We start from the raw sequence: 10332 nt of genomic DNA, 5'->3' as shown, positions 1-10332 counted from the left end.
GGGATTGTCCACATGTTCCATAGTGAGCCCATGTCAGCTGTGGAGCCCAGCTGGGAAACACATGCAACACCCACATTGGTCCTTGCTTCCAGTGCATTTTCCATGTGGTCCAAGAGGGTTTATAAATAATTCATTTTGTTTAACATAGGAGGATTTTCTCAACACATAAATGTAGAGAAAATGTAAATCATCTGCCTCTGGAAATGGAGACACTGTAAGTCATGTGTTTCTTAGTACACATGGAAAAACACACACACACACACAGGCCAACAACAGAAACAGAAATATTAACTTCACAATTTGACACTTTTTCTTAACCAAAAACATGTGCTTTTCTCAACTGACCACTGATGTAAGTTCAATTCCACAAAATGTTTAATTTTTTAATTTAGTTTGTTTTTTAACTTTTACCTCAACAGTATCAGCACCTGGCCGCCACAGTTGGCTGAGGTGAGGAAAGATGGAAAGATGGAAAGATAGAAAGATAGAAAGATAGATAGATAGATAGATAGATAGATAGATAGATAGATAGATACTTTATTGATCCCGAGGGAAATTCAAGATTCAGGAAAGATTTTGATCTTATAAAAAGGTAAACATTTTCAGTGTTGAATCTCATTTCCACACTTTATTTATCTTCAAACGTGTACAAAAGTATAAACATTTAATGGAACGCAAAATTTCTCGTCGAAATATTACAAAAAGTGAAATGTTTCACATGGCAGCTGACTGACCAAGTTCCCCTTTCAGTTATTCCGTCATCTTACATCATCGTACATCTTCATCATCCCCATCATCATGCAGTATGCAGATTAACAACAGTGTAATCCTGCTGAAATGAAGGGGGAACCTGGACTGACATCTTCCCCTGAGAGAGTCACACCTTCCAGTGATCAGAAGACGGAAAGACCAGCAGGCCAATCCGCAGTCCGTGAGGATGGACTGATCGTATACACAAAAGCTAAATTCATTGGCTGTGACATAATGTTGGTGAACTGAGACTCTTGGTCACCTTGTGTAAGCTGCAAAAGGACATTAACTGACATGGGTGGAGGACAGTGGAAGAAGAAGAAAGGACCGAAGATAATCACACTTTCTTTTTCCTTTTAGTCCCTTCATATTCCTCACTGAAAAGACATCAATTTAAAGCTCAAATCATACTTTGTGTCCTCAAGAGACATCAGTTCACTTGTCTGCCTGTTTCTGTGTTCAGACTGCACATGTGCGAACACGCTCACCTGTGCAAACACTGCGTGAAAACACAAGTGCTTCAGTGTCTTTGAATATCTACTTGCAGAGACCTGAAACTGGCTGCAAACAAAAAATCCATCATGCCTTTACTTTGGTCAAAGTGAAATGAAGACGTTCTTGGGAAAAGCCTTTCAAATGCATCACCACACACCAACTGCACCACTTTGACTGGAATAAATAGAGACGGGATCTTGATTTTCCAAGTCTCTGCAAGCTTATTTTCATAGAAATGAACTGAATCCAGTGGCTGCCTGGAACACAAGGAAAACCCAAACCCATGAACGCTTAGAAAAGGCCAGCAGTACGTACAGGTATGTGACCTGTTTAAGGGGCCAAAACATAAGAAAAGATATGACCTTTAACCTTCGACTTGTTACCAAACATATCGACTATAAACACAAGTGCTATAACAATTAATATTCAGTAGAAAATATTTAGACATGAATGGTAAAATATACATTCATTTAAGGAAAAGCATAAAGTTAGCTGCTTGGTTGCATCTTTTAGCTTTAGCTACATTAGCACAGATGGCAGTTTAAAGCTGTAAGCAGTTACCAGAAGTTTTTAGATTTTTTTTTTTTCACAATAATTTGAGTCACAAAACTTTAATGAATGTGACCTCACTTCTGATCAGCACTAACGCAGTCTTTTCATCTGGAACAACAGAAATAAACTAACCTACAAGTCAGACTTCAGGTACAACACTTTCTGATGTTTCAACCACACTGATGTTGTGTAAAAACTCCTATAATTACCTAAAACAAACAAACCAACAAACAGGTGGCAGTACATCACCAGCTGTGGCTGTAGCGACTGTTAGCTAGTTAGCTCAGTATGCCGTGCAGCTAGCCTGACTAAACAGGTGGGGGGTTTCAGGAGCAAGAGGAAGGTCCGACATCAACAGAATCTTTCCCCACCTGACTGTGAATTAAAGGTTTATTCAGATGAAATGAGGTAGGTGACTGTTGGAAGGACAAATTCACCTCTACATGTACAATGTGGTATTGAAAGACAGGATGGGTCACGGCTAGCTGGTTAGCATGCTCACTATGTCACTGCTTCACAAACAAGTCAAAACTCTTACATGTTCTGTTGATGATTTTAGCTTCTTTTGACCATTTTAAACTAAATTTGCACATCGCTTCATTTTGTGCAACATGTGCAGAGTCGTCGCTCTCTGACAGCATTAACCGCCGTTAGGCACACAGTTTTATATCTGACAACTACATTTCTCTGATCTTAACTACTGTTTACCTGCTTTACTACTTTAACATTGCAACCAGTGAAGTCAGATTTACAACTTTCAGCTAATTACAGCAGCTATATACAAAAATGTATGAAAATAAGGCAGCTGGGAAACTTTCATTGACCAAAAGTCTCAGACAAACATGAAGATTTATCATCACATATTCCCATTAGACCACAAACTTTCTGCTATGGTTGCACATTCTTTTAAGGTGCAGGTTCTAAGACATGTTTTGATGCCAACTGTTAGTCCCTAGAAGGAGGGAAAGATATAAAATCTGTGTGGTATTTACACTGTGAGCTTATTTCTAAGCATCAAACATCACACAATCAGTAACCGATTTAGTTTGGTCCCTTGGTAGAATAAGGTGTTGTAGCTTTTAGCTTAGCTTTAGTTAAACTGAAAACTTCATCAGTTTCTAATCAGGAGCCACAAAGCAAGAGATGAAGCAAAATTAAATGTGAATAAGCACAGTCTGATGAAAGTCACAACAGAACCTTTAATATTTTTAAGTGTTTGCAATTTGTTAATGTCGTGCGTCCGTTCGTTGTGCACAAACAGCAGAGGTTTGGGGAAGAACGTGTTTCTGAAATTGAAAACAGCCAATGTGTTGACATTATTTTAGCTGTTTTAATGTGTTCTGGATGCTGATGACCTTCCTCTTCATGGACATACTGATACCCACTTTTAGAAAGTTCACAGAAAATGTTTAACCCACTCAGAGAACTGGTCTGTTCTGTGAGGGAAATCAGTTTAACCTTAACTAAGGAGAGATGTTTTTCCTTTTTGCAGTGCCTCGCAGATATTTCAGGATTTACTAGAAAATGCTTCCTTTTTTGGTTAGGATTCAAAGGAACAGCTGTAGTTTGTTCAGTTACGCCTGAAAACATGCAGGCTGTGAAGGAGCTCATGATGGAGATTAAGAGTGAAACGTGTCAGGAAAAGAAAGCAGAAGTGCTGCTTGGGAGATAACAGAAACGTGTTTGACAGTCAGAGCTGAATCCATTTTCCTGCTCTTTCTTCTGCAGGTTTCTGTCAGACTGACCTCCATTCTGCAGAGCCTGAGGACAGTGCAAACACACTGTCTCAGGAAGATCCCCGTGAATCATGTAGGTGGGGGTCCGTTGACGTAACTCAGCATTAGGTGGAAGTTACGAGGCATCCTGCTGCCGCGGTGACACGGCGGCTCCAGGGAGATCCAGATCAGGCAGGTCAGGAGAGCCAGCGCTGCAGCCAGGAGGAGGTAGAGGAGGGTCGGGGAGAGCGGGGAGGAAGGAGGCCCGCTGCTGGAGGTGAGCCTGTGCAGGAGGAAGAGGTGGAGGTGTTCGTAAGAAGCTCCACACATTGAACCCTGACAGTGTCTAACTGACCAACAGGTGGAACAAACTACAACCACAGAACTAAGCAAGAGAACACACACACACACACACACACACACACCTGTCATTAAACCTTCTGGTTTCTCTATGAATGCGTGATTTATCAGCACTGTAACTGTAACACTGGAACACTGATTGTGGACATCTCCAGATAAAACAAGGCACAATTTCCTTTGAATAACCAAATCCAAACTTCCTCAAACTTTCCTCTCCAAGGTTCCTCTTCAGAAACACGAAGCACACACTTCAGCTCATCTCTGGTTTCTGAAAATATCCTGAAAATTAGAGTCAGTCTGCATCTCTGAGGGCTTCTGTGCTTCTCACCTTTGTTCAGAGGGAAGACGATCAGCGTCCTCACAACAGGACTCTTCCTCTTCAGCCTGGAGAACAGAGAGCTTCTGTTAACCCACGGTGGTTTCAGGCAACACGTTAGCTTCACAGGAAAACGTTCTAAGAAAATATCAGTTCAAAAGCGTCTGCCCACATGCAGTTTATTTCTCCCCTGCTGGCATTTGTGAAACTTCTCCTTCTTATAACGCGCCGGGTGCATGATTTTCCTCCAAAACCGACTAAATTACTGATGAAATCCTCCGACTGTGTATTTTGTGTCATGTTCATCTTTCACGACCAATCAGCTCACCTGGAGATCCGATCGATGTCGGTGCTTCATCCAATCAGACGAAGCAGTAAGGACGTGTGACGGCGAAGGCGAGGGTGGAGCGTCGGGTTGGTGACGTTGGCTGTTGGCTGTGTTGGTGTGGTTTCCTTCCATGTAACACTAACACACAACACAGAGATAAATACACAACTGTGTCCATGTGTGCATGGAAATAAAATCTAATTAGTGAGTGTTCAACAGGCTCAAGCTTTCGCTGGTTTCTAAATCAAGACTTCACTCCGAGCAAAAGCTACGCCAGTGGCTAACTTCATTTAGGAAGTGACGGTTGTGCCTCAGGTTCAGATTCAGCAGTTTGTTCTGCTCTCCGTTTGCAGACGAGCAAATGAGTGCGTACAGACTTTCCAATTACAACAACACACACAGTTTGTCATCAGATTTGAGCCTGGAAAACTCTTCTAGCGACTCTCCTCTTCGCCTGCCGTGGTTCTCTCTCTTCCCTGGACATGGACAGTCATCTGTAACTGGAAGAAAGACGGAGAAGGAGGGAGGAGGGAAGGAAGAGAGGAAGCCTTCGTGTTTCTCTCCTGTTTTTTATGGCAACAGTTAAAGTGCAGCCAGACTCGATGCATAAATCAACACTTTATGGATTCATTGAAGGAGTGGCGGACGAGACGGAGGAAGAGCAGAATAAATAGACGCTTTCACCGGTAATGAGAGACGGAGAGAAAATGAAGGCTAAGGCCAATGAAGTCTGATGGAGAGAAGAGCAGGAAGGCAGAGAGAAAACAGAGGAGGGATGGAGGACACTAATTCAGGAATCCATCTTAAAAAGGTGGCTGTGCAGAGAAAAATAAAGGCTGACGATTATGAATGCTGATGGAGCTGCTGGTGAGAGAAGACATCACTCAGGGCGTGTGTGTGTGTGTGTGTGTTTTCAATGCTGATAAACTGAGAAAGATAGCGCACACACACACACACACACCGTCTGCTGTAAATGTATTAATAATGGTAATGTGATCAGACCCACATCTGGGGGACTCTCCTGTCCTCCGGGGACAAAACCTCCCACTCTTCCAAAACAAAGAATGAGTACGTGAGAACGTCTCAGGAGGCGAGTCAGGAGTTTCCTCACACACACACACACACACACACACACACACAGATGATGTTCATGTGACACCGTGTGCTGCTGCTGACCTCCATAGCACAACAAGCCAAGTGAAGAATAAGTCTTATGAGACAATAAGGTTGGTCCTGTCAACAAATGCCAGGAAAAGACCAAAACCAACCACAGCTCAGCTTGTCTCTTTGAGACATTCACTGGGGACTGTCTTCAGCAGAGGATCAGTGCACAACTCTTTTATTGTTAGACTGTTATGAATATGCAGCGTGCATCTGAAATAAACAAATACATAAAATGAAAAGACTGATGTCAAGATGTCTCGTTTGAAAACCAGATGACTTGACCCACCTTCAGCTCTCCATCAGTCTGCACAGCTTTGCAACAGGAAGTCCTCTGAGCAGGGGCGGGGCTCTGGACTCCCAGCCACGCCCTCACTCGTCCGCCATCAAAGCTGGCTGGTTCGCTGTCCAATCTGCTGGGAGTCGAGGTCACCCACTGGTCCAGCCCAGTCCCGCCCCCCTGGGTCTTGACCGGTGAGAAGACATCGGGGTGGGCGTGGCCAAACCACCCGTCCAATCTCTGCACGGGAAACAGAAAACATACACTAAAGAGCTTAATCTATACATCCAGCCAGTAAATGTTTTTATTCTGTTCTTATCGTATCATATATCACAAGTTGCAAACGTGTACAGTTACTACTGTTATGTACTGTTACAGAACATACGAGCAGTTTCAAGATTTTGCTGTAGATTGACACCATCGTGTAAGCAGAACCTGTTCTGCGTCCCACCTGCAGTCTGATGAGTGAGCCTGACCCACACAAAGCTCAATTTGTACTATTTACCGTTTGATTTATTTCCATTTAGCTCTGAACAAATGGAAATAAATCAAACAGTAAAAACGGGGGAAAAAAGTTAAAATACCAAAAAGTTTTAGGCGCAATTACACAGCAACGTTGACTCAACACAGGTTGACTTTCATAGAAATAAAGTGAAGCCAGTGACTGCCTGGAAGGAGGGAACGGGAAATAGAATGCAAAACCTTACGCAGTGGTGCGATTGGTGCAGCCAATGAGCTAAAACACGCTAAAAGCCATGAAGAAGAGCTGCGACGAAGACGGGCTGATGAGCAAACTCATGAGGGATGAAGCATCCAGGATTGAAGCTGCCGCAGACCACATTTAACAAAGTACAACAACATGGAGTCCCGGGCACGGGCGGCGCCGCGCCACAGGGACGGCGTGCTGACATCACGCACGAGTCCAATAATAAATCACATTGTAAAGACAAAATATGAAAAGACAATTTGACGTCTTTGTTGGGACGCTGCAGCTGTAATCAGATGCTAACTCAGTTTCACAAGTCGTCTCGTCTCCTGTGGAGCTTTGGGGTTCACCGACAGTGTAACAGAGTGTGTGTGTGTGTGTGAGAGTGTAACTGTGAGTGTGTGTGTGTGAGTGTGTGTGAGAGTGTGTGTGTGAGTGTGTGTGTGTGTGAGAGTGTAAGTGTGTGAGTGTGAGTGTGTGTGTGTGTGAGAGTGTGTGTGTGTGAGTGTAACTGTGAGAGTGTAACTGTGAGTGTGTGTGTGAGTGTGTGTGTGTGTGTGAGAGTGTAACTGTGAGTGTGTGTGAGAGTGTGTGTGTGTGTGAGTGTGTGTGTGAGAGTGTGTGTGTGTGAGTGTAACTGTGAGAGTGTAACTGTGAGAGTGTGTGTGTGAGTGTGTGTGAGAGTGTGTGTGTGAGTGTGTGTGTGTGTGAGTGTGAGTGTAACTGTGAGTGTGTGTGTGAGAGTGTGTGTGAGAGTGTGTGTGTGAGTGTGAGTGTGTGTGTGTGTGAAGCAGACAGAACACTTTGAGGGACTCTCAGATTACTTCTGAATTTCAGTGTCTCTTCTCATCTGTTTCCTCCTCAGTTCATCGACTCCCGTCTGGTTTTTCCTTCTCCATTTTCATTTCTGTTGTTCTGTTTCTTTCACTCCTGCTTCTCCACTCAACAAAAGCTAAAAAAGGAAGCTGATGCACCCAACAACATGCAGAGGCGCCACATCCTGCAGGCGTCACCATTTAATCAGCAGAAGAAGAGGTGAAGGATTGCATCCAGCTCAAGAAGCAGACACACAGAACATTTACAGACAGCTGCTGTATGGGAACATGGACGACTGTGTGTGTGTGTGTGTGTGTGAGACAGACAGACAGACACACACACACACACACACACACACACACACACACACACAAAGCCTCTCTGGCCCACGCAGTCTGTGGGTCAGAAAGTTGTAGAAACGAGAGCGAGCACAAAGATGAGGCCTGCAGCAGGACGGTGGACAAAGTCCCATCATGTCACCGTCCAAACTGTCAGGCGTCACCCATACGAGGTGTCCGCACACGCCGCTACTGACGATTTCATATCAAGATAATAAAACAGAATGAAGACACAGCAACCAGTGAGCAGAAGAAGAGAGCTGAGTTTGACGCCATAAATCAACCCGAGGACACAGGAAGCACGTCTCCTTCTGACGAGCTCAGTGATGAAACCCACCGTTTCTGCTTCCTGTCTGTCTTCACTGATGTCAGACTGAGAGTCGAGCGAGCTGAGGTAGCTCCACCTCTTCACACCGTCTCTGTGGCACAGACCTGCACGTGCGCGCACACACACACACACACACACACACACACACAGCCATTAGAAACACCTTGTCGCGGTCATAAGGGAAGTCATGCAGTCAGTCAGGTTTGATCAAACAGGGACACAAGGAGCCTGCAGGACGTTATGGTGGTCTGGAGGTAAAACTGATGTCAGCACAGGTGTGTAAGCACAAGGGTGTGGCCAGGTGACTATGGACACACACAGAACATGGAAAAGTAGAGTTTGTTGGACGAGACTGACAGCTGAGCTGCTGGGTTTGTTTCAGACAACAGTGAAACGAAACAAGGACAGAAAGGACAGAAAGACACAAAGACTTGAGGCTTTCTGTGTCACGTCCAACCTGTGCTGGCACTGAAGTACGACGAGTCGGCGTCGTCACGGGAGACAGAACGTCCAATATCAACTGATGGGTCCCACTCCAGCCCCAGGTGCTCATGGGTAGGGGAGGACGGAGAGGGGGGAGGAGGAGGGAGGTGACGGGGTGAGGGGGGGTCTGGGGAGAACGTGGAGAAAGTCTGGTTGATGTTTCTCATGTGTTGCATGTCGATTTAACATCTGATGTTTAACATGCTGCTTCACCTTCAGGACGGGTGGATGCTGCAGGGAGGTCTGGGTTGGCCTTATCAAGCGCTCCCTCTTCCTCTAAAACACTCTCTGAGGAACAACCAGAGTCTGTAGACAGAATCCAGTCATCCTCAAACACCTGAAGAGGAAGAGGAGGAGGAGGAGGAGGACGAAGAGAAGGACAAAGAGGAGGATGAGGAAGAGGAGGAGGAGGACGAAGAGGAGGAGGAGGACGAGGACAAAGAGGAGGAGGAGGAAGAGAACGAAGAGAAGGACAAGGAGGAGGAGGAGGATGAAGAGGAGGACGAAGAGAATGAAGAGAAGGACAAAGAGGAGGAGGAGGAAGATGAGGAGGAAGAGGAGGAGGAGGACGAAGAGGAAGAGGAGGACGAGGACAAAGAGGAGGAGGAGGATGAAGAGGAGGACGAAGAAAACGAAGAGAAGGACAAGGAGGAGGAGGAGGATGAAGAGGAGGACGAAGAGAATGAAGAGAAGGACAAAGAGGAGGAGGAGGAGGAAGAGGACGAAGAGAAGGACAAAGAGGAGGAGGAGGAGGAGGACGAAGAGAAGGACAAAGAGGAGGATGAGGAAGAGGAGGAGGAGGACGAAGAGGAAGAGGAGGACGAGGACAAAGAGGAGGAGGAGGATGAAGAGGAGGAGGAAGAGAACGAAGAGAAGGACAAGGAGGAGGAGGAGGATGAAGAGGAGGACGAAGAGAATGAAGAGAAGGACAAAGAGGAGGAGGAGGAAGATGAGGAGGAAGAGGAGGAGGAGGACGAAGAGGAAGAGGAGGACGAGGACAAAGAGGAGGAGGAGGATGAAGAGGAGGACGAAGAGAACGAAGAGAAGGACGAGGAGGAGGAGGAAGAGGAGGAAGACGAGGAGGAGGACGAAAAGGAAGAGGAGGAGGAGGAAGAAGAGGAGGAGATCGAAGAGGACGAAGAGAAGGACAAAGAGGAGGAGGAGGAAGAGGAAGAAGAGAAGGAGGAGGAAGACGAGGAGGAGGAGGAGGATGAAGAGGAAGAGGAGGACGAGGACAAAGAGGAGGAGGAGGATGAAGAGGAGGACAAAGAGGACAAAGAGGACAAAGAGGAAGAGGAGGAGGAGGAGATTGAAAGAAAATGAGTTGGCAACTCTTCATGATAATCAGTCAGTCAAACATCTGCTGCTTCCAGCTTCTTCAACATCAGGATTTGCTAGTGGACTGTTGGTTGGACAAAAGAAGCAACCTGAGGACACTGTGGACTCTGGACTGATGAGAATTTATTGGCCTGTTTCAGTTTTATAGAATATAACAGTCATGAAAATAATAAGCCCTAACAGACTGCAACCAGTCTGCAACAGACTGGACCGAACCGTGTGTGTGTGTGTGTGTGTGCGTGTGTGTGTGTGTGCGTGTGTGTGTGTGTACCAGTCTCATGCTCAGCAGACGAGTGTGTGTCCGTGCGATGTTGCTGTAGACGAGGCTGCAGTGGCGCAGCAGCTCCAGCAGGCGGTTCTCCACAT

General features: G+C 45.6%; 1 protein-coding gene across 3 annotated transcripts in view; it reads right to left on the bottom strand.

The window, feature by feature from the left end:
- Positions 1-599: 599 nt before the first annotated feature.
- Positions 600-10332, bottom strand: part of si:ch211-137a8.2 (uncharacterized protein LOC777613 homolog) — a 20712-nt gene continuing 10979 nt past the window's right edge. For 2 of the 3 annotated variants that reach the window (XM_046390139.1, XM_046390140.1), the window contains exons 6-13: positions 10238-10332; positions 8842-8965; positions 8603-8755; positions 8155-8249; positions 5967-6197; positions 4517-4654; positions 4201-4256; positions 600-3795 (exon numbers count right to left, since the gene is read on the bottom strand). The exon at positions 10238-10332 is cut by the window's right edge and continues 100 nt beyond it. In XM_046390139.1, the coding sequence (XP_046246095.1) occupies positions 3603-3795; positions 4201-4256; positions 4517-4654; positions 5967-6197; positions 8155-8249; positions 8603-8755; positions 8842-8965; positions 10238-10332 (1085 nt within the window). In that variant the 3' untranslated portion in view covers positions 600-3602. The remainder of the gene's footprint in view (positions 3796-4200; positions 4257-4516; positions 4655-5966; positions 6198-8154; positions 8250-8602; positions 8756-8841; positions 8966-10237) is intronic. The other variant, XM_046390141.1, reaches the window with a different exon arrangement.

Source organism: Scatophagus argus, chromosome 5 (assembly GCF_020382885.2).
Source record: "Scatophagus argus isolate fScaArg1 chromosome 5, fScaArg1.pri, whole genome shotgun sequence".
NCBI lineage: Eukaryota > Metazoa > Chordata > Actinopteri > Scatophagidae > Scatophagus > Scatophagus argus.
The sequence above is the reverse complement of the archived record's forward strand: the minus strand, read 5'-3'. Positions and strand labels throughout refer to the sequence as shown.